The 24,864-nt window shown below is 35.8% G+C and overlaps 1 protein-coding gene across 2 annotated transcripts in view; it reads left to right on the top strand.

Moving 5' to 3' along the window:
- The window catches only part of MSR1 (macrophage scavenger receptor 1), an 85,386-nt gene that overhangs the window by 3,592 nt on the left and 56,930 nt on the right, over positions 1-24,864 (top strand). For both annotated transcript variants that reach the window (XM_016959120.3, XM_016959122.4), the window contains exons 2-4: positions 11,603-11,709; positions 14,299-14,412; positions 20,814-21,226. In XM_016959120.3, the coding sequence (XP_016814609.2) occupies positions 11,607-11,709; positions 14,299-14,412; positions 20,814-21,226 (630 nt within the window). In that variant the 5' untranslated portion in view covers positions 11,603-11,606. The remainder of the gene's footprint in view (positions 1-11,602; positions 11,710-14,298; positions 14,413-20,813; positions 21,227-24,864) is intronic.

Raw genomic sequence — 24,864 nt, 5'->3', positions numbered from 1 at the left:
TTTTATACATATAGAAAGTATACATAAACTAAGGTTTTATACATATAGAAAGTATACATAAACTAAGGTTTTATACATATAGAAAGTATACATAAACTAAGGTTTTATACATATAGAAAGTATACATAAACTAAGGTTTTATACATATAGAAAGTATACATAAACTAAGGTTTTATACATATAGAAAGTATACATAAACTAAGGTTTTATACATATAGAAAGTATACATAAACTAAGGTTTTATACATATAGAAAGTATACATAAACTAAGGTTTTATACATATAGAAAGTATACATAAAATAAGGTTTTATACATATAGAAAGTATACATAAAATAAGGTTTTATACATATAGAAAGTATACATAAAATAAGGTTTTATACATATAGAAAGTATACATAAAATAAGGTTTTATACATATAGAAAGTATACATAAAATAAGGTTTTATACATATAGAAAGTATACATAAAATAAGGTTTTATACATATAGAAAGTATACATAAAATAAGGTGTTTCCTATATATAAGGTTTTATATATGTAAGCAAGTCTTTGCTACATAATAATTCAACACATATATATATATGTTGTTTTATATATATATACATATGTGTTAAATTATTATGTAGCAAAGACTTGGAACCAACCCAAATGTCCCTCAGTGATAGACTGGATAAAGAAAATGTGGCATATATACACCATGGACTACTATGCAGCCATAAAAAAGATGAGTTGATGTCCTTTGCAGGGACATGGACGAAGCTGGAAACCATCATTCTCAGCAAACTAACAGAGGAACAGAAAAACAAACACTGCATGTTCTCACTCATAAGTGACAGTGAACAATGAGAGCACATGGACACAGGGAGGGGAGCATCACACACCGGGGCCTGTCAGTGAGTGGGAGGCAAGGGGAGGGATAGCATTAGGACAAACTCCTAATGCATGTGGGACTTAAAACCTAGATGATGGGCTGATGGGTGCAGCAAACCACCATGGCACATGTATACCAATGTAGCAAACCTGCACATTCTGCACGTGTATCCCAGAACCTAAAGAATAATAAAAAAAATTTCAAGTTTGAAAAATTCATTTGAAATATTAAAATAATGAAGTGATTTTAAGGAAAATGCGTAATACCAAATGATACATGCATGATGATATGAACTATGTTACAGGTATACATATATCCAAAGACTCGAGTTTCATTTAAAAAATTAAGGGTTTTTTTCCTTTATTAGGGTGATGAGATGACAGAAATTTCATCCTAACATATCTATAATATTATTAAAATGTTTTATAATAAAAACAAAAAAGTAAGGTATATGGTTCCCAACAAATTAACCTTGAAATTCTTTCATTATGAATTTCCTGTAAACTTTTCATCCACTTGATAAAAAGCTGATATTACAGAAACGTGTTTCACTTCTCATGAGCACGTGCTTTTAATAGATTACACAAACTCCAAGGATTTCACAATCCTTTATCAGCACATTGACATTTAATAGGAAGAGTAACTTTATGTGAAGCTACTTTTTGTCCTAACTTTGGAACTGATATTAAAAGGCACACTTGAACAGTGTGAGTTGTTCACTGCCTGCTAATGAAGGCTCATGCATGTATGTATGTTCACGTTACTAAAAAATTACAATGATTATAACCAGAGTAAGCAGCTGAAATAATCTGGTAATTTTAATAATAAATGCTTTTGAAGCAAAGTGAGTTCACTGAGGGTAATATTTTTTGTTTCAGTTTGCTAGTTACGTGCAGTGCAGAGAGAAATATTTTATTTTCCAATATGTAACAGAAGAATTTTTAAAATCCCTACTTTAGTGAACCACGAAGTTTTCTTGAGGCATAACCTAAGATATAAAATCTAGTCATCTTGAAAAATATCTTGCCTTTCATTTATTTATGTAATTTTAAATACAGCATTATGTATGTAATGAGCACCTTCAGGAACTCTCTGATCCCTGAACCAAAGAGATCAAAAGTCCACATCATGGATCTGGCTTGGATGAGAGAAGACAGATGATAGACAAGACAAATAAGGAATATATGTTTTTGGGGGAAAGAAAATGAAAATGAAGCCAGGATGGGGAAGACAAAGCCCCAAGGGGTTGTAGGTTGAAAATGGATGTTCAGGAACAGTCAGCTTGCTTGCTTGCTTGCTTTTTCTTTCTTTCTTTCGTTTTTTTTTTTTTTTTTTTTTTGAGACAGAGTTTTATTCTTGTTGCCCAGGCTAGAGTGCAGTGGCCTGATCTTGGCTCACTGCTACCTCTGTCTCCCAGGTTCAAGCACTTCTCCTGTCTCAGCCTCCTGAGTAGCTGGGATTAGAGGTACCCGCCACCACACTCAGCTAATTTTTTGTATTTTTAGTAGCGACAGGGTTTCATCATGTGGGCCAGGATGGTCTCGAACTCCTGACCTCAGGTGATCCACCCGCCTCAGCCTCCGAAAGTGCAGGAATTACAGGTGGTCTGCTTTTTTGAGTCAGACTTTAATGAGGGCCTGAGTGAGACGAGAAGGCATTCAGGGGCTTTGAGCATGGGAGTGACTCAATCTGCCTTACTTTTTAAGAGGATTCTTCTGGAAAGTGTGTGGAGAATTAATTCAAGAATGTAAGCGTGAAAGTCAGGGAGCTATTAAAATCAACAAGGTGAGGCCGTGCTCAATAGCTCATGTGTGTAATCCCAAAAATTTGAGAGGCTGAGGTGGGTAGATTGCTTGAGGCTAAAGAGTTTGATATCAGCCTGGGCAACATAGCAAGACTGCATCTCTAGAAAAAAATAAAATAAGTAACTGGGCATGGTGGCATGCACCTGTAGACCCAGCTACTCAGGAGGCTGAGGTGGAAGAATCACTTGAACCCAGGAGGTCAAGGTTGCAGTGATGTGATCACATGGCTGCACTCCAGCCTGGGCAAGAGAGCAAGACCTTGTCTCAAAAAAAAAAAAAAAAAAAAAAGTCACGGTGAAAAGGATGATGGGGCTTGGACAGGATGCTAGCAAGGAAGTGACAGGAAGCCCTCAGTTTCTACATAGCGTTTGAAAACAAAGCAACAGGCTTGGATGAGAGATTGGATGTAGTGGATGAGAAAAGGCGAGGAAAAGAAGACCTCTAGGTTTGCACCATATTAGAATTCTAAGCAGGGGTGTTGTTAGGCTGTGCATATATGGGTCTGGAGTTGAGAGATGAGCTATGGGCAAGAGATAAAGACTTAAGAGTCATCAGCCTTCTAGATTATATTTAAAGCAATGAGGCTAGTGAGATCACGAAGGGAGTGAAAATAGAAGGAGAGAAAACAGAACAGAAACTGGACCCTGGCTCACTCTGCTGTTGAGACTTTGGGGAGATGAGGAGGAATACCCAGAAATAAATAAAACTCCCCTGGATGTGCTATCTCAGTGCAATTATCAGTATCTCTCTTCTCAACAAAAAACCATGAGCATGAACAACTTTCATTTATGCACTCAGGGACTTTCATTTTTATACATTTATTACTGCCAATCTTGCAAGGTTTTATTTCTGCTTCTACCACACAGGAAAAACAACTTAAATTCTATGTGGCAGGTTATGGATTTCTTGCAGGCCACGAACTTCTTTGTTCTTTTCCATGACCCTGACTGCTTCTTGTTTTTCTCCTGCAGTGTCAAAAAGTTCTTCCTTGTCTTTTGTGCTGAGTCTTCTTCCTCTACTCACCCACTGAATATCATGTTTTTCAAGTTTATGTCTGTGGTGTTTTTTTTTTTCCTGAAAAAAGGTATCTTCTACTGTTTGACTTTTTCCCTACTATTCTTTGTTAAAATGCTGTGTTTTAGATGCTATTAATTTGTCCTCTCTCTTAATGCCCTTGGATTTTCCTCTTAATTGTCTGCACCATTGCTGCTACCCAAGATGCCTGGCTGGATTAGATAAAAATAAGCCGAAGTCCAAAAATTGGAATAGAATGGAAGGAATGGATCAAAGGAAATCAGGAGTTTTTGTGCAGTCGGATATGGATCTTATAGATGAGAGCGGTCTAGAAAAGAAGCTCTGGCTTCAGATTGCGTGACTGTGCTTTGCCGGCATATGCCTAACTATATCACATATTCTCCACTATACAGTAAGTAGATGATAATAATAAGTGGGTATGATAATAAATAGATGATGTAAATGGATGATATACCCACAGTGAAAATCCTGGAAAAAGAAAAGTTAGGTTGCTATAGAAACTCCATGTTTGTAGCTAGTTGTGTTATGTAAAACAAAAGCTGATGCTGAGATTGAGGTCTGGGTTGGCTATATTGGCTTGATCAGGACACAGGCAGTAGTTCTAGCCATGGAAGTAGATGAGATTCTCAGAGAGACTGTGCAGACTAAGAAAAAAGACAGTAACATCAGAAAATGCCACAAATCCTATGGCTTCATTATCTCTGATGATTGTGATCTTTTTTTTTTTCTGGAAAATATACATACCAACATTTCGTGCAGTTCATGATAAACCAATCCCTTTTGAACACTGCCCAGAAAGCAAACAGACTTCCCATGGTGCACAAATGTAGCCATAGGGAATATTGTTCATTCCTCATTGCACTGAGTATGCTTCAGTGTTCACCTCCCTTCTGGCCCACTACACCTGTCAGGGGTATTTTATAGACCAAATAGTGTCAGTTAGTCTAAATCACTCATAGACATGTACACGGTGGTTTTCCTTTTTCAGAGATTAAATAAATATTCCCAAGGTAACCACAGTTTAAAATATAGTAATCCACAAAATATTTATTATCACTTCTATATGCTAAAAAAAAATAAATCAAAGGTTAGAAACTTAAAGAAAAACAAAATCAAGCTTCATCTCTAGTTCAAAGTGAAAGAGAGAAAAGCAAAATGTTTAATAAACAATATATATCGTCTCACTAATAATATCAATCCAGGTCACTACTGCCAAAGCAAACAATAAATTTTTACTTCATTTGTATAGATAGTAATTCAATGTTATATTTTGGGTAGGTTGTGAAAGCCAGATCAATTTATGTGATCAGAAAAATAAAGGAAGAAATTGATGAGTCGGATGCTACCGGCTACATGCCTCTCCAGCCTCTTCTTTTTGAACCTCCTTTGTACCTGTTTAGAGAAAAAGCATAAAGAGTGTACTACCAACCTAACTAAGGTTATTATAGTCTGTTTGTTTAAAATACCATTTTTTTCTCCTTTTGTCTTTTTCCCACTCTCCAAGGTACTCAAGAAAATTGAACAGATGTAATAGATCAAATTAAAACATTTTATTTCCTGAAAGCCTTTTTTGCCTGTTGTAATGTGCAGGACCCCTCTCCTTTAATGGGAGAGACAGGAAGTTACCTGAATCTAGGCTGAAAAGGTTATGTGAAAAGAAAGTATAATAATAAAAGGGACACTTGGCTTTTTAAATCTTTCTTTTCTCTTAACCTAAGTAAGGCATATTAAAAATAAATATGTTAAGGTGAAAAATAAATGTTGTCTTTATGAAAAATTAAAACTGTTCTCAGTTCCATATTGTTCATACCTTCATGTTTTTTAACATGTTATTTTCCATCCTGGAATGACCTTACCCCAGATTCTGCTCATTTTCAAAACCCTGATTCATTGTCATCTTTTCTGTATTCCTACCTTGATTACCCACTTCCCCAAAAGAGTTAATCACTCACTTTTGTACTATGCCTGTGCCATATATATATATATAATTATACATTATATAATAATATAAATATATTTAATATTATATATTGCCAATTATATGATATATAAAATATATAATATATAATGTAATTGCCAACTAATATAATATATAATATATTAACATAATATAAATTACATATAATTATACATATATTTATATTATATATTATATAATTGGCAAATATATATGGTATTACATATAATATAATTGGGAAATATATATTTATAATATATGTTATATTAATATAATAATATATTCATTATATATTATATATTTATATAGTTCCCTATTATATAACATATTATGTAATATATTAACATATAATATAAACTATATATTATATAATGTATATATAAATATGTATTACACGTTATATATGTAATTATATAATGAATATTTATATAGTTATTCATCTATTCATATATGAATATTCAGCATATTCTATTTATTCAGTATATTCAATATTTATTTAATATATTCAATGTTCCAGGTTGCTTTAGGCTCTAGTGACATAATGTGGACAAAAGCAGACATGGTCCCTACTCATTCATAGTTCACAGTGTAAAGATGTTTATCAGATTCAAAAGTCTTCAGCTTTTTTCACAAACGTTCTTACCTGATAGATAGAATAATCTGAGATGTTTATTTTGCATTTCAGTAAAAATGGAGGCAGAATATCTCAAATGTGAGGATCAAAGCCATAATCAAACATATGGAGAAGTGGCCAGTAGGTAGCCTGAAAGGAAAGCTTTTCTGGTTATAGACATGCACTACATAATAATGTTTCAGTCAACACAGGACCATATGTATGATGGTGGTCCCATAAGATTATAATGGAGCTGAAAAATTCTGTCACCTATTGACCTCATAGCTGTTCTAAGGGAATAGGAAATTGCATTACTCACATATTTGTGGTGATGCTGGTGTAAACAAGCCTACTGCTCTGCCAGTCATTTAAAAGTATAGCACATACAGTTATGTAAGTATTTAATACTTGATAATAAATGTTAATGGTTTATGTATTTACCATATTATACTTCTTAATCCTTATTTTGGTGTGTACTCCTCCTATTTATAAAAAAAGATTCAACCATAAAGCAGCCTCAGGTATGTCCTTTAGGAGGTATTCTGGAAGAAGGCAATGTTATCATAGGAGATGACAGCTCCATGCCTGTTATTGTTTCTGAAGACCTTTCAGTTGGAGAAGATATGGAGGGGAAGACAGTGGCATTGATGAGCCTGACCCTGTGTAGGCCTAGGCTAATGTGTGTGTTTGTGTCTTAGTTATCAACAAAAAAAGTTAAAGAAGTAGAAACATTAAAAAAAAAAAAAGTTAAAATAGCTTATAGGATAAAGCTGTTTAGAAAGAAATTATTTTTGTACAGCTACACAATTTATGGTTTAAGCCAGGTGTTATTACAAAAGAGTAAAAATGTTGTTTAAAAAGGTTTCTAAAGTATTAAAGGTACTGTAAACTAGGGCTAATTTATTATTGAACAAATAAAATTTTTTATACATTCAGTGTAGCTTAAGTGTGCAATGTTTATAAAGTCTACAGTGTTTCACATTCACTCACCGCTCACTCACTGACTCACCCAGAGCAACTTCCAGTCCTGCAAGTTTCATTTATCCAATTGCCCTGTACAGGTGCAGAACTTCGTATCTTTTATACCATATTTTTACTGCATTTCTCTATGTGTAGATATGTTAGAAACACACATACTTGCCATTGTGTTCCAACTGCCTACAGGATTCAGCACAGTATAACATGCTATATAGGTCTGTAGCCTAGGAGCAATAGGCTAGACCACACAGCCTGGGGTGGGTTTGTTGCCTAGCAGCAGTAGGCTAGACCATCTAGGTTTGTGTAAATGCACTCTATGATGTTCACACAGCCATGAAATTGACTAGCAATGCATTTCTCAGAACGTATCTTTGTCCTTAATTGACACATGTCTATACATACCAGGTATACTTGAACACAATTTTTGCGAATCCATCTTTTACAAACTGAGTTCAAAGTTAAAAAGCATTAGTACATAGTTCCAATTGCCTTAAACTATAGGGTTTTCGTTTTTCTTTTTTTTTTTTAAATTATACTTTAAGTTCTGGGATACATGTACAGAATGTGCAGGTTTGTTACATAGGTATACGCATGCCATGGTGGTTTGCTGCACCCATCAACCCATCATTTACATTAGGTATTTCTCTTAATGCTATCCCTCCCCTTGCCTCCCACCCCCTGACAGGCCCTAGTGTGTGATGTTCCCCTCCCTGGGTCCATGTGTTCTCATTGTTCAGCTCCCACTTATACGTGAGATCATGTGATGTTTTGTTTTCTGTTCCTGTGTTAGTTTGCGGAGAATTATGGTTTCCAGCTTCATCCATGTCCCTGCAAAAGACATGAACTCACTCTTTTTTTATGGCTGCATAGTATTCCATGGTGTATATGTGCCACATTTTCTTTATCCAATCTATCATTGATGGGCATTTGGATTGGTTCCAAGAATGGCGATCATTAAAATTCAAGAAACAGCAGATGCTGGAGAGGATATGGAGAAATAGGAATGCTTTTACACTGTTGGTGGGGTGTAAATTAGTTCAACCATTGTGGAAGACAGTGTGGCAGTTCCTCAAGGATTTAGAACCAGAAATGCCATTTGACCCAGCAATCACATTACTGCGTATATTCCCAAAGGATTATGAATTATTCAACTATATTTTAAAGTGAATTTTGCTAAGTTTTATTGTCATGTCAGTTTTTTTTAATTATTTGGATTTTTTGTTCATTTGTTTTGTTTGGTGAGTAAAACTGCTCTTTAAATCTAATAAAGGGAGGAAATAGAGAAGAGTGTGGATCTAAATAATCCAGTTTGGCTTCTTACAATAGTTCATTTTCCCAGATAATTGTTTATTTATTTTGCTTTGCCTCTACCTGAGAAAGGAGAAGATTTGGGTTCTATGCCTACCTCCCTTCGTTCTCTTCCTCCACAGTGGTCAGATCCGTTAAAGAACACAGTCCTTGGTCAGATCAACATAGGATTCATGAAAACCAACTCTCAGAAAGGAGGAATATGCAACGATTGTCACTGCAAACTTCCAAATAAAGAATCTTCTTAGTGATATTTTCAAAATATATTGACAGGAGTTGAGTCATATCCTTGCATGTCACTGCCTCTCCCCACAGTGGGATGAACATTTGCATCTGAATGATCGCCCTTCATTTCCTGGGCTGGATTTGACTTTGCTGTCCTAAAGATGCCAGTGCACTCAGTTAGAACTGTGCTGTGCTAAGTCCATTACACAGCATTCAAGAAAATAAGAAATGATCAGAAGATGTTGGCTTTATGCTAAATTTGTCAATCACATGAACGGAACTGTGTCCAACAAAAGAAGTCATAATCACCTTTTATGGAAAAGGTTCTTAAAATGTGGTCCTCAGACCAATTGCATCACCTCTTGAGAATTTGTTGGAATTGCAAATTCTTGAGCCCCCACCCCAAATATCAGAAACTCTGGTGGTGAGGCCCATCAGTTTCTTTTTATCAAACCTTTCCAATGTTTCTGATACATGTTAAAGAGACACGGGAACATTTTTAAAAGCTGCTTAGTATGCACATAAAATAGAGATTTTGCTGGAAAAGGTACAAGGACATATTTATATGGCTGCCAATGTAAAATGAGAAAAGCTCTGGAAAGTGAAAGAGTGAATGAGAGAAGAGAGAAGGGAGAGAGAGAGAAAGAGAGAAGGGAGAGAGAGGAGAGAGGGAGAAGGGGAGAGAGAGAGAGACAGACAGAGAGAAAGAGAGAGACCAGGTACAATGGCTCACACCTGCAATCACAGCACTTTGGGAGGCAGACTTGAGGTCAGGAGTTCAAGATCAGCCTGGACAACATGGTAGCAGTGAGCTGAGATTGCACCACTGCACTCCAGCCTGGGCAACAGAGTCAGTGAGACTCCGTCTCAAAATAAGTAAATAAATAAATAAATACTTTTTTTTTTTTTTTTTTTTTTTTTGAGACACAGGGTTTCACTCTTCTTGCCCGGGCTGGAGTTCAGCGGCGCAATGTCGGCTCACTGCAAGCTCTGTCTTCCAGGTACAAGCGATTTTACTGCCTCAGCCTCCCGAATAGCTGGGATTACAGGTGCCTGCCACCATACCTGGCTAATTGTTTTGTATTTTTAGTAGAGCCGTGTTTCACCATGTTGGCCAGGCTGGTCTCGAAATCCTGACCTCAGGTGATTCACCCATCTCAGCCTCCCAAAGTGCTGGGATTACAGGCGTGAGCCACTGTGCCCGGCCAATAAATAATTTTCTTAAAAGATCCAGGAAATATTTATTTAGTCCAAATATGCAAAACTATTTGTTCTAAGGGAAATTATTGTTTTTTCAGCAAATAGAGTAATTAAAATAATACTAAGGAAATTCCTTATTTGGCAGTTCGCAATGACAATTTTTATGTGCATCATTTCTGAGAACTGTTTTTTCTGAATCCTATGTTGATATGGACAAGGACTATGTTCTCTAATGGATTTAAACATTGTGGAGGAAGAGGATGGAGGAAGGCAGGCATAGTTCCCAAATCCTCTCTTTTGTCAGATAGAGGCAAATTAAAACAATTATCTGGGAAAATTGACTTTTGTAAGAAGTCAAATCAGATCATTCAGATCCAGACATTTCTTTATTTCCTTCCTTTTACTCTATTAAATTACTGATTAAATCATTTTACAAGTTATTTTCTGTCACTTGTAAAAAAGTTTTCAGCTAAGAAAGAAGAGATACCTCTTTTTCCACACTCAAAAAACACACCTCTAAAAATAGACATACATGTTTGTAAATAGAAAGATACATGAGAGGGTTCCACATACATCTGTCTTTTTACGTGAAAGTTAAAACTTATGGGTAAGTTTAATACATTGCTGTATATGAGAGATATACACATTTAACTAATTATGTTTTTTTTGCTAAAATTAAATGTTATTTATTACAGATTGTGTCATAGAATATAGATTCCATTTCATTTTTTTTAAATGCTCATCATCACTGGCCATCAGAGAAATGCTAATCAAAACCACAATGAGATACCATCTCACACCAGTTAGAATGGTGATCATTAAAAAGTCAGGAAACAACAGGTGCTGGCGAGGATGTGGAGAAATAGGAACACTTTTACACTGTTGGTGGGACTGTAAACTAGTTCAACGCTTGTGGAAGTCAGTGTGGCAATTCCTCAGGGATCTAGAACTAGAAATACCATTTGACCCAACCATCCCATTACTGGGTATATACCCAAAGGATTATAAATCATGCTGGTATAAAGACACATGCACACATATGTTTATTGCGGCACTATTCACAATAGCAAAGACTTGGAACCAACCCAAATGTCCAACGATAGCCTGGATTAAGAAAATGTGGCACATGTACACCATGGAGTACTATGCAGCCATAAAAAAGGATGAGTTCATGTCCTTTGTAGGGACATGGATGAAGCTGGAAACCATCATTCTCAGCAAACTATCGCAAGGACAAAAACCCAAACACCGCATGTTCTCACTCATAGGTGGAAATTGAACAATGAGAACACATGGTCACAGGAAGGGGAACGTCACACACTGGGGCCTGTTGTGGGGTAGGGGGAGGGGGGAGGGATAGCTATTAGGAGATATACCTAGTGTTAGATGACGAGTTTGTGGGTGCAGCACACCAACATGGTACATGTATAATATATGACAGACCTGCAGGTTGTGCACATGTACCCTAGAGCTTAAAGTATAATTAAAAAAAAAAAAAGAAAAACTGAATAGATTCAATTTCAAACTGAAATTTCAGTTTAAAACATTATGCAAAAGAGCCCTAGCCATTTCATGTGGAATTAATATATTTTTCCATTTTGTTTCATAGAAGTATGGAGCAGTGGGATCACTTTCACAATCAACAGGAGGACACTGATAGCTGCTCCGAATCTGTGAAATTTGATGCTCGCTCAATGACAGCTTTGCTTCCTCCGAGTAAGTAGAGGGGGATGGGCTGCCCATGGAGGTTGTTCTTAGAGTTATTGACAAAATATCAAATTATAGTCTTGAGACTTACCTTAAATGTATGTGGATGTTAAAATAATACTTATTTGACCAATAGGGGTATTCTTGAGACAGAATAAAAATAAGCTTAAATAAAAGTAAGGCAGTATTATATGAAATTAAATTAATCTACAACACTGATTGAGCCTTCTGGCTTCCCAGCTACAATATTAGGTTGTGGAGATAAATATGATCCTAGAACCGTGAGCTAATATTTGAAAATCATGGGTGGTAGGTGCCTGTATTAGTTTTCTAGAGTTGTTGTAACAAATGGGAGGCTTAAAACAGAAATTTATTCACTCACAGTTCTGAGATGCAGAAGTCCAAAATGCAGGTGTCAGAAAGACCATGTGCCCTTTCGAAGGCTCTAGAGAAGAATCTTCCTGTGCCTCCTCCCAGCTTCTACGGGCTCCTGGCAGTCCTTAGTGTTCCTTGCCTCTGTAGCTGCACCACTCATCTTTCCTGCCTTCTTCGTATGGTCTTCTCTGTGTAGCTATTTGTTCTTTTCTTACAAAGACATCAGTCATTAGATTAGGGTTCACCCTAATCCAATATCACTTCATTTTAACTTGATTACATCTCCAAAGACCCTATTTCCAAATAAACTTACTTTCACTGGTACCTATGGTTAAAACTTTAACATATCTGTTGGTGGCACACAATTCAACCCATATAGCAGTGGAGAAACATGTTTGCACAGGTTACGACAACAGCTAAAAAGTAGCAATACTCAGCTGTATCTCAACAGGATCATTTAAGATGTCAGGAGAAAGTTACTTATAATTCTGCTAAACCTCAAAATATAAATACATATCGCTAAGGGGATGGGTGGAGGCAGAAAAGAAAGAGAAGATATTTCAGTGTGAAGAAGCAGCATATACAAAGTTAAAGCGTCATATATGAGTTCTTACATAGCAAACCTGAAATACAGACCTCAACTCCAGGGCACAGTGGATCTTGTGCTCTGTGTAAAGGATGGATGGGAGGATGTGGCACAAGTGAGACACATGTAAGAAAAGATAATAGTGAGGGCTGTTACAGACAGAAATGATGAGAGTTTGAAGAAGAAGGAGAGAGACATCGGGAGCAGAGAAAAAGCAATCAAAATGTTTGAGAGCTATTTAAAAGGTAGAATTTACATTTGTGATGATAAATTAGAGATGAGAAGATGACTCCTACTTTTCAGGCTTAATCAACCTGGCAGGTGGACTATATCTCCACTTGCTTCTATTATGGGTTCTTTTTCTTTTTTCCTTCCATCATTTCTTTCCTTTCCTTTTCTCTCTTTTCCTTTTTTTTTTTTTCTTTTTGAGACAGGGTCTCACTTTTTCACCTAGGCTGGAGTGCAGTGGTGCGATCATAGCCCGTTGCAGCCTCAACCTCTTGGGCTCAAGCAAGTCTCCTACCTCAGCCTCCTAAGTATCTTGGATTACAGGGACATGCTACCATGACTGGCTAATTTTTGTATTTTTTGTAGAGACAGGGTTTCTCCATGTTGCCCAGGCTGGTCTCAAACTCCTAGGCTCAAGCCATCCTCCCGCCTTGGCCTCCCAAAGTGCTGGGATTACAGGCGTGAGCCACTGCATCCAGCTCTTTTCTTTTCTTTACTTTTTAAAAACTGTCTCTTATTTTCTTTTCAATACCTTAAAATAAAAAAGTTTGTTTTTAATTTAACAATTTGCAACCTGAAAGCAACATTTACTTTTTTTAATTGATCAATGAAAGCAATGACCATAGAAACTAAATTTTTAATGACCATTGTATTCAACTAATCAGAGAAATGACTTCCTCATCTACTGTTTCCCCTCTATATTGATTTGTCTCTACTACAATTAATATCCCATTATATAAATCACAGTGCCATATAAACGCATATGAATAAAAGGTTACTGTTATTAATATGTTCTGAAATATAGAGAGAGTGGGCTTCATTGATCCATTCTAAAGATTAGTAAAAATGTGAATCACTTTGTTTATTTCATTTTTCTTAAATATTGTTTACACTGTATTCAAATCATAAGAGGTATCCAGATACAAAACTATTGAGAAGGAATTGAACAAGAAAATTATTTTAACATCATAGTCATTGAAAATAAATATTTGCCCTATCTGATTTTAAAATATTAGAAAATTGCATAGTTACTTTAGAAAATTTTATTGTCACCCAGAATATTTTCCCATATGAACATTGAATAAAATTTATGTTTGTATATGTAAGTGTCGATATTAAAATTTACCAACTGATTCCAAAAGATCAGACAAGCACAACTTGTAGAGCACAGTAACTTTCTTGTAGATGTTTAGTGAGTGGATAAGTCAATCAAGTGTCTATAATGATACCTGGATTGGCTTTTCCTGTGACTGTCCTTTTGCTTTCTACTGCAAAGATGTGGAACATTTTTTCTTCTTTTTTATTCCAATAGGCTTGGTAGTAAGAATATAATTGGAGATTAAAACAATTTTAATTATGGAAGAAGACAACACTTTCTAACAGTAGGCTGGGCTTTTTTGTTTTATTAGATCCTAAAAACAGCCCTTCCCTTCAAGAGAGACTGAAGTCCTTCAAAGCTGCACTGATTGCCCTTTACCTCCTCGTGTTTGCAGTTCTCATCCCTCTCATTGGAATAGTGGCAGGTAACGTAACCCAGAGTTTTGAAATCTAGTAACTTGTCCTGTGAATTATTCATTGCCAAAGCAAAAAAGAAGCATTCAGTCTTTTGTATATGGTACATTCATAAAGAAAATACTGCATTACAAAGTGTCCTTCAAATTTGTTAAGTTAAAAAACAGATTCCGCAAAGTTAAGTAGAAAAAAATAGTTTTTAAATTAGAAAAAACAAAATAGAATGGAAAAAAAGAAGTGCAAGATAAAAATACAGATTTGTAATAGTAAAATGAAAAGGGCTAAACTCTTTCAAAAAGATATTATCCTCTAGAGTCCTCTCCTTCTAATGTGGGTGACAAATTTTAAAAGTATTCATTTTGCCAATGTGAAGAAGTAAGATGATCATTTACATTAACAATAGCTATAATATTAAAAAAAGCCTGTTGTCCAGGAGAAGCTCTTCTATTCTTAGTACTGAGAGCAGAAAAAATATTTCTGTCAGTTTTTAAAGAGCGGAGACTTTGTAGAATAATGGCCTACAACTTAGTAAAATCCAGCTTATATGACCACATTTTTCATAGGGATATTATTTAAAATATCTCTAAAAATAACCTGATAGTATCTTCTCAAAGAAAAAATATACAACGTGATACTTGGGCTCAAAATGATGTTCCTGAGGTATATATTTCTTTGGAGAGTCTGACTTGAACCGGAGATAGATTTGACTGTTTCTACAAGGGTAGATAGCTTGTATACGCTGTAAGCACTTATGTAAATATTATTCCCCTCGTAGCATTTTGGATGGATTTGATGTATTTCGATTGGCATTTGAATTTATATGCCTTATAGCTCTCCTCTTCTCTATATATGACTGATAAAATGTCTTCCCATATGCTTTTTTTGATTGGCATTTGAATTCGTATGCCTTATAGCTCTCCTCTTCTCTATATGACTGATAAAATGTCTGCCCATGTGCTCTAATAAGAGATAGGCTGGGAATAAGATACATTTTTATGTGCATACTAAGCAGTTTAACAACAACAACAAAAAAGTTCCTGAAGACCAGGCCAAAGTTCCTCTGCTACAGGGCAGTCTAAGGAAGTATTCCAAGACAGAGCAAAAATTCCACTAAGAAAGAAATAATGAAAACAATAATACACCCTTACAATTAACCTCTCTACAGAGACTGTAATTATTCTCATTATGCACATAAGAAAATTCAGACAGCTCAGTATTGGAGCTGGAGTTCCCATCCAAGACTTCTGAACCCTAGTTACTCTGGTCTCTTGTCTCCCAGTTTAATTAAGTCTTTATAAAACAACATGGTTGGCCAATAAAAAAACAAAAAAGTCGGCTGGGCACGGTGGCTCATGCCTGTAATCCCAGCACTTTGGGAGGCCGAGGCGGGCAGATCACGAGGTCAGGAGATCGAGACCATCCTGGCTAACATGGTGAAACCCCGTCTCTACTAAAAATACAAAAAAATTAGCCAGGAGTGGTGGCGGGTGCCTGTAGTCCCAGCTACTCGGGAGGCTGAGCCAGGAGAATGGTGTGAACCCAGGAGGTGGAACTTGCAGTGAGCCGAGATCGCGCCACTGCGCTCCAGCCTGAGGGGACAGAGCGAGACTCCGTCTCAAAAAAAAAGAAAAAAACAAAAAAGTCGCCACAGGAAAATATTTTCCAGAGGTAACAATTAACTTCTTTTTGGCCATTAAAAATAAACTAAAACAAAAATCCAACCATAACAACCAACCAACCAAACTATTGTTGTCTGAGTAAAAGGACCTGACACGTTTGGCATTAAACCATCAATTTCCTGGTAAATCAAGGTTATCTGTATGTTTATTTATGTCTATGCTTATCTGTAATTTGAAATGTATAACTAAATGATGCTTCATTGTTGGGATTATTACATATAAACCAATTAGAATTTGAGTAGATTTCATCACCTTTATGCAAACCACTGCTTGCAGTACCAGCACCAGGGACCGCAGCTTCTGATAGGCTCGTGCAGAGTGCAGACAGGAGTCGGAAAATAATTCAAGGTTCTAACCAAGTTCAAAGTCCCCGAGCTATTAGAAAATACTACCAAGTCAACACATTTATTCTGGAGTTTACAATGAGTGATTTGAAGTAGTTTGTTTACTGAAACTACAGTAGGTACTGATTAAAATTGACTAGACACTAAGAATGTTCAAATTGTATAAGTTCACATCAGTATCAGATTCACCAGAATTTGGAAAAGGCCTCACTATGTTTATTATGTATTAACAATAAACAATTCACAATCCACTTACAACTTTAATTAAGTTGTAGATCAGTATATTTTTCAAAAAGAAACTAAAAAGCAATATATATCTCTACTTGGCATAAAAAATTACAAATGTAGACAGAATATATCCCTAAAATGGTAGAAGTTTGGCAAATATGAATTCATGGGTGAAATAGAATATTATATATAAAACTCTGTGAAGTGAATTATATATTGAGGGGTATTTTCTTAATTATAAGGTTTATTCCATTTACAGTCTTTTCTTAAAGAAGCTGCTGAAACACTGTCAGAGTGTAACAACATAATACTGTGTCAGAACAATAAGATAAAAATCAAGAATTTATGTATATATATATATAAATTGTTACTGAAATACTAAAAATTCTTTAGCTGAAAACAATATCCATTTGGGGTATGAAAAGATAATTCCAATATGAAAGAGTAGATATGATCTGTAGAATCAAATATAACCCTGTCCGTAGGTTGTTGCACAGACCATAAAATTCTGTCTCCTTTCATATGTGAAACAGAAAAGTCACAAAATGCCATCTCTCCAATAAAAATAAGTGAACTTTTGAAAATATAAACCCTGGCATTCTTTACCTAGATATATGGTAAAAAGTTAACATTTTGTAGAAAAATTAGTTTTCACTCAGGGTTCGATGAAACAGGCAATTTGTGTTTTTAGATCTATTAACAAAATGTAGCATTTACTGTCACCTCATGTTTAACTTGTTGTCAAATTAAAAATAGTTGGTCATATGACCTTAGTCACATTGGGGCTTCTCTTTCCATATTGTGAAAAATATTAGCTTTACTGATAAAAAATAAATCTTATTTCCAGTGAAAGTAAAAGTATATGGTTGAGCAATCAGAGCAATGTGCATAGTAAAATAAAGCAGAGAGATGAGTGTGTTCATATGAACATCCAACTCCAGAAAAAGATTTTTATCACACAATGCTACTTCCCCATAGTTAATCAATATTGGGCATATAGGTACTTGAATCCAAATATTAATCATAGCAAAAACCTGAAACTTTTCAAGCGCTTATTACATGCCAGGAAGTGGTCTAAGTATTTTACATATAGTTCATTTAATTATTTGGACACTGACTATTAGTACCCCATTTATACAGGTGATGAAATAGAGGCAATAACAGATTAAGTAACTTGTCCAACGCCATAGTTTATAAAGGGCAGAGCCAGAATTGCTAACCCAGGCAGTTCTATTCTAGAATCTAAATTCTTAACTGCTACTTCAAAAGAAATAATAATCAAAAAAGGACAACGTGAGAGGAAATTTTTGAAGTAATTTTGATAAAATTGTTTATTTGGGCTCTTCATTGTTACAGTCAAATTCCATTCCCAGTTGTTCTTTTATTCCCAGAGTAACTCAAGCAATACTTTCCACATAGTATATAAGAATTAAATCATAGAATTAATGAATGCATGGATGAGGCTGTCAACCCAAAACTTGGTCCCCACAATGAATTTAATAAATGTGATGAGATACAGTTAAGAAATATACTTTTGTTTCCAAGGTATTGATACGTTAAGACATATAGAGTAACATACTCAATACAAACTCTATTGTAGATCACATCAAAATATTGTCATATTTTGTTATTTCAAATAAGCTAATATTAAATTAATAAAACAAGGAAAAATATGGTATCATGTATTCTTTTAAATTAGAATTTAACTGCATATTTAGGATGACACTCTTAATGTAATAATAGCTACAGTAGTAATGCTCATCAAACAGCTTCTTTTTTTTTTTTTTTTTTTTTTTTTTGAGACAGAGTCTTGCTCTGTCAGCCAGGCTGGAGTGCAGTGCAGTGGCACAATCTCGGCACACTGCAACCTCCGCCTCCTGGGCTCAAGCAATTCTCCTGCTTCAGCCTCCCGAGCAGCTGGGACTGCAGGCACCCACCACCACGCCTGGCTAATTTTTGTATTTTTAGTAGAGACGGGGTTTCACCATGTTTGCCAGGCTGGTCTCGAACTCCTGACCTCAGGTGATCCACACACAGCCTCTTTAAGTAAAGGTAGTAAATACGGTGGACTCTGTAACTGAGATAATGTCTCTCATGTACAAGGCACTTTAGAGGAATAGATATGCCTATTTAATTTGTGCTCAGCACCACTGTTGAGGTAATTGTTACTTTTACAAATTGAGAAAACCAAAGCAAGGAGAGCGATAAGTAACTTGTTCAGAGTAGCCTAGTTGGTAATGGAGGAGTGTAGGAAGATTCTAGAATCAGGGAACTAGATCCTATGTAAACACCAAGCTGTTGGTTATTGAACAAAATCCTTGAGTTAGGGGTAGAACTAAATGTTTTTCATGTGTTGTTTAATTCTCAAAAATCTATAAAAATGGTACTATCACCATATCACTTTTATTAGAAAATTGATAGACTCAGGTGGAGCTGCATATATTTTTGAGCAATATGAAATTATTCTTTTTATTGTTCCATAATTGTCAAATGCGGAAAATCTTATACATCCAATCTAATATGAATATGACTAACATGCATGTAGGTAAAAGGTATAAATAGATACATATAGAGAGATATAGGAAAACAGAAAACCTCAGCCATGACTGAATAGTGATAAGATTGTGTTTAACATTTTCCTCATTGTCTATAATTATTCTTGTTTTGTTTTGTTTGTTTTTTGAGATGGAATCTCGCTCTGTTGCCCAAGCTGGAGTGCAGTGGCGTGATCTCGGCTCACTGCAACCTCTGCCTCCCAGGTTCAAGTGATTCTCCTGCCTCAGCCTCCTGAGTAGATGGGCCTGCAGGTGCCCGCCACCACGCCTGGCTAATTTTTGTATTTTTAGTAGAGACGGGGTTTCATCATGTTGGCCAGGATGGTCTTGATCTCCTGACCTGGTGATCCACCTGCCTGCGCCTCCCAAAGTGCTGGGATTACAGACATGAGCCAACGCACCCGGCCTATTTTTGCATAAAAAGTTAATGTTTAAGCCTTTTATTTTTTTGAAACTAGAAAACATATTGCTTTAGATTATTTCAGAATGATAATTAGCTTGTTTAGAGAACATATGCCCATTTGGGAATATCTATCAGCAGCTCAGTATGTTCCTAAAATACTATTTTAGAATATATTTTTTTTTAATTTGGGAAATAATTAATCACAAGATTGTTCATCAAAACATTGACTATATTACTGAAAACAGAGGCAAACTAAATGCAGCTATTTTTTAAATAAATCTGGCAGATCCATACATATACTACAATGGAGTTTTTAAAATTATTTTTGTAGAATAATATTAAATAATATAAAAAAGTACTTATGATAGAGCATTACATTAAAAAGTTGTTTCCAGATTGTTTAAAAATGTCATATTTTAAGATAATAATATGATAAGGGTTGAGACACGTACACCAAAATCCTAGAGTTTAAGCTAGGATGGTGAGATTCATGGTAAATTGTTTTTCCATATTATCTATAATTTCTAAATTTTCTGCTGTGAATATATATTTTATAATAGTTAAAAAGGAGTCTTATGAGAATCGTACCTTTATAAAGTGAAAAAATGTATTTGCCCAATTTCCTGCTCCACCAACTGTGAATTAGGTCTGTATTAACTGAAAATGACGTTTTTCTGGCAGCTCAAGTGAAAGAATGAAGAAGATAAACCAACAATTTATCCATATTATGCATGACACCACTATTTCACCACTTATTGCTTTTGTCATCATCATGATTATCACTGCCATTGTTAACATATTCAACATGCTTACTTCAGAAACTGTATTAAGCATTAGTCCACTTTATTCTAACAGCAGTTCCGTAGACACATAGCCTTTCATAATCTATAGAATTTTTTTTTAATTGGCAAGGCCAAAATCAATGGCCAAGAAGATTCATATAAGCAGCAATTCAGAAAGCATGATATAATCCTGGAATCATCTTAACGTAAAATAGGAAAGGAAGAATGTATGCTTCTCAGCAATATACTTAGCGTAGTTCACACGTTGTAGATTAAAAAAAAAAAATACTGGATTTAGCCTAGCCTTCAAAATGTTGGAATGGAATGGAATAAAATGAACGGAATGGAATGATATGGGATGGGATCCTGTATGCATTCAAGGATCAGGCCATGACTGGTTTATTTTTACTTAAATATACAGCTCAACTCCTGAAGTGGGAAACGAAGAATTGCTCAGTTGGTTCAACTAATGCAAATGATATAACTCAAAGTCTCACGGGAAAAGGAAATGACAGCGAAGAGGAAATGAGATTTCAAGAAGTCTTTATGGAACACATGAGCAACATGGAGAAGAGAATCCAGCATATTTCAGACATGGAAGCCAACCTCATGGACACAGAGCATTTCCAAAATTTCAGCATGACAACTGATCAAAGATTTAATGACATTCTTCTGCAGCTAAGTACCTTGTTTTCCTCAGTCCAGGGACATGGGAATGCAATAGATGAAATCTCCAAGTCCTTAATAAGTTTGAATACCACATTACTTGATTTGCAGCTCAACATAGAAAATCTGAATGGCAAAATCCAAGAGAATACCTTCAAACAACAAGAGGTAAGAGTTTGTGGACTGCAAGGTCACTTGCTGGAACTGAATCCATCCAAGTCTCGTCTCCTTAGGCAGTACAGGAAAGCAAAAGTTGCAAACCCTGTTTCATCATCCTGTTTACCCTGATTTCTATGGCTAACTTATCCAGATTTTAAACGAATGTTAAGGGATTTAAAATGGATTCGCCTTCTCTAAACTCTTAGAAAAAGGGGAAATTTTTCCCATTGAATATAGACTCCCTTTACATATTTTATAAATACTGTTAAAATGTCTTTTTAGACTGCCTAAACCAATCATAATTTTTAGATTATCTTAGCAGATCTTGAGAAGTGAACACTCTGTATGTGTGAATTTTGCGACAGACACATTTGATATGCTTAGATTTTTTTTTATTTGTAAGTTTCACTCAGAACTTTTGAACTTATACATGGTCCTCACCTTAAGGTGTCAGAAGACAATGGTATTACAGTTTTTGTATGGGGAGTCTGTTGGTGAACCTCATCCCAACATGTTGATATTCCGTTTCTATTCCATGTCACGTCTAAAATCTATCAGTGTTTCCTACATTGTTAATAAGTAAGCATATCAAAGGGTATTGGGATATCAAAGCCTTGGGCTATAGAAAGATTAGAGAAAGTGTACAAAGAAGAAACTGTCCATAGTTTTGAATAATATAAGAAAGACAGGAAGCGAAAATGTTAGTTATCAGGATAGACATTGATTAAGTTGGGGGGAAAGAAGAATGGAGAAGAAATACTATTTATGTAGAAATAGGGTCAGAAGAGCACTGAGATGAGGTAAGGACAGAGGGAAGGTGGATGAGATGGAAGAAGAAGGATACATTTGATTCTGGCAGTGCATTAAATCCTGCAGAGACCATGGAATGTTTTTGTTTGTTTGTTTGTTTGTTTTTGAGATGGAGTCTCACTCTGTTGCCCAGGCTGGAGTGCAATGGTGAGATCATGGCTCACTGCAACCTCTGCCTCCCAGGTTCAAGTGATTCTCGTGCCTCAGCCTCCCATGTAGCTGGGATCAAAGGCACGTGCCACCTCACCCGGCTAATTTCTGTATTTTTAGTGGAGACAGAGTTTGCACCATGTTGGCCAGGCTGATCTCGAACTCCTGGCCTCAGGTGATCTGCCCGTCTCAGCCTCCCAAGCTGCTGGGATTACAGGCATGAACCAGTGCGCCTGGCTGACCATGGAATGCTTTTGAACCCAAACGTGAGGAATTGAAAGCAAATTGGAAACTATCTGGAAGGTGGTAGAAATTTTGAACCTGTTTGAAGTAATAATTTAATGGAAACAATCAAAATCTGGTGATCAGTGAGCTGTTTGAGTTTCGATAGATTACACTTAAATTTTGGAGGGAATTCCAGCATTAGAAAAGGAAATGCAAGGGAATGATGAAAGTTTGAAAGCTATATACATCTTTAAAAACAGTAGTCACTCACAGAGACTTAGAAACTAGGTCAGTGCCAGTGCGTGTGTGTGTGTGTGTGTGTGTGTGTGTGTGTGTGTGTGTACTCCTGTGTACACTGAAAAACAACATTGGGACGCTCATCCCCATTGCTTGAATAATTTTATTGACCTTTGAATCTTTAGCTCAATGTAGGAATAAATAAATTAAATGAATGCCTGAATTTGTAAATGGCGTTTGAGGAAATAGGTTATAAGTGACACCAGCATAACACTTATCAAGGACACACCAAAAATTAATTTGAAAGAAAGAGGAAGAACATTGGCACCAAATGAAAGACAGGGGTGGCATTTATCATCATCCGTAGAGGTGAAAAGGACTGTACGACTACAAAATTAAATGCCTGTTTCTAGGAGGGTCACTGGTGGTAGCATGTGGAGGGAGTGTGTGGATGCTATATAGGATTTTTTGAAATTAAATACACTTTTCCTCCTCCCAGTAAAAATAATTTCCAATGAAATTTGACAAATGTAAATACCATGTGCAGTTTTTAAAGAAGGGAATAATAAGGTAGCCTCAGCGGCCAGGCGCAGTGCCTCACGCCTGTAATCCCAGCACTTTGGGAGGCCGAGGTGGGTGGACCACGAGGTCAGGAGTTCGAGACCAGTCTGGCCAACATAGTGAAACCCCATCTCTACAAAATTAAAAAAAAAAAAAATTAGTCAGGTGTGGTAGTGTGCACCTGTAATCCCAGCTACTCGGGAGAACCACTTGAACCCAGGAGGTGGAGGTTGCAGTGAGCCGAGATCATGCCATTGCACTCCAGTCTGGGTGACAGTGCGAGACTCCGTCTCAAAAAAAAAAAAAAAAGAAAGAAAGAAAAAGTAGCCTCAGCTTTTAGGTATGATGAAAAACCTGGATGATTCCTCGTTTCTAGGAAGCAAAATCACTGTGTAGTCACTTAACACTTTATGCTGAATGTCTGGAACTACCCGACATACTTGCAGCAATTTTTAGCCCCCTAAATTAAGTCAAGTGTATTTATCATGGTGGTGTGCCCTACAAACATCCATGCTCACTATTTCACCTTTATTGTAATGATGGTATAGTACAGAAAATATTAAATGGTCAGGGAAGGAGGAGGTGCAAGATAGAGAAATTCTAATCTAGAATAAGGTTTTGTTTGGGAGAAGGCACAGTTAGAGCAATGAAAGCTGATAAGTCTCTCTGCTTAAGTATAGTGTCATTGAAGGGGCAAATCTAGACGCACATTCATTTATTTTCGAAGGTCCTACACTCTGACCATCTTGATCCTCTCACCTAAGCTTGTCTAGTCTAGTCCAGCTCAAGAGAGTGTAATATTCTTTTTACTTCTGGATTAAAGAAAAACATACCACTGGCTTATTTCCCCATGTGCAAATCGGAAATGAGTATCTATCAACTTTAGAACATAGGAGTACTTAATACAATAATAAAGCATACAATGAAGACAGAAAATGGGATAAAAGTAGAACAGAGAGACAAAAATTATTACCAGAATAGATGAGAAGATTTGGTTCATCAAAAAGAAAAAGCCCAATGCTGAAAGAGAAAACCAAGCAAAAAGAAAAATTAATAAATATTAATCGTCAGAAATTTAACGACTGGATACTTTAACCTCACTATAATTTGAAAAACAAGTTAAATAATAATGATTTGCTATGTACCTACTCTTACTATGCAAACTTAAATATATTAATGGTACCCAGTATTCAGCTGCAAAAAGTGGACGCTGATACGCAGTAAGAGGAAGTAAAATGGTAGCATATATTTGGAGAGTAGTACGGCAATGGTTGAACAAAAATGCTGTTTAATGTTTAGTCCCTTTGGTCAAATCCACTTCAGGAAGATGTTCTTTAGAAGTACTTCTATCAATATACAAATATATTTAAAATGATGTTCATGGCAGCATTGTTTAGTAGTAGAAAAGTGCACAGCTCAAAACACTATGAATAGGAATCCTAAATAAATTTTGAGAAATAGATTCAATTCCACTAAATTACTGAAAATATCAGTCTCTAAAGTATTTTAATAGATAAATATCCTTAATATATTATTGAGTAAAATATAAAAGCATATTCCAGGATATAGGTAGATCCTCTGTCTTTTTCACACTCTTAAGTATATGAATGTGTACGTATAAATATACACAAAATATACGTGTATTTGAAAACACAAAATACTAA

The sequence above is a fragment of the Pan troglodytes genome, chromosome 7 (assembly GCF_028858775.2).
Source record: "Pan troglodytes isolate AG18354 chromosome 7, NHGRI_mPanTro3-v2.0_pri, whole genome shotgun sequence".
Lineage (NCBI taxonomy): Eukaryota > Metazoa > Chordata > Mammalia > Primates > Hominidae > Pan > Pan troglodytes.
The sequence above is the reverse complement of the archived record's forward strand: the minus strand, read 5'-3'. Positions and strand labels throughout refer to the sequence as shown.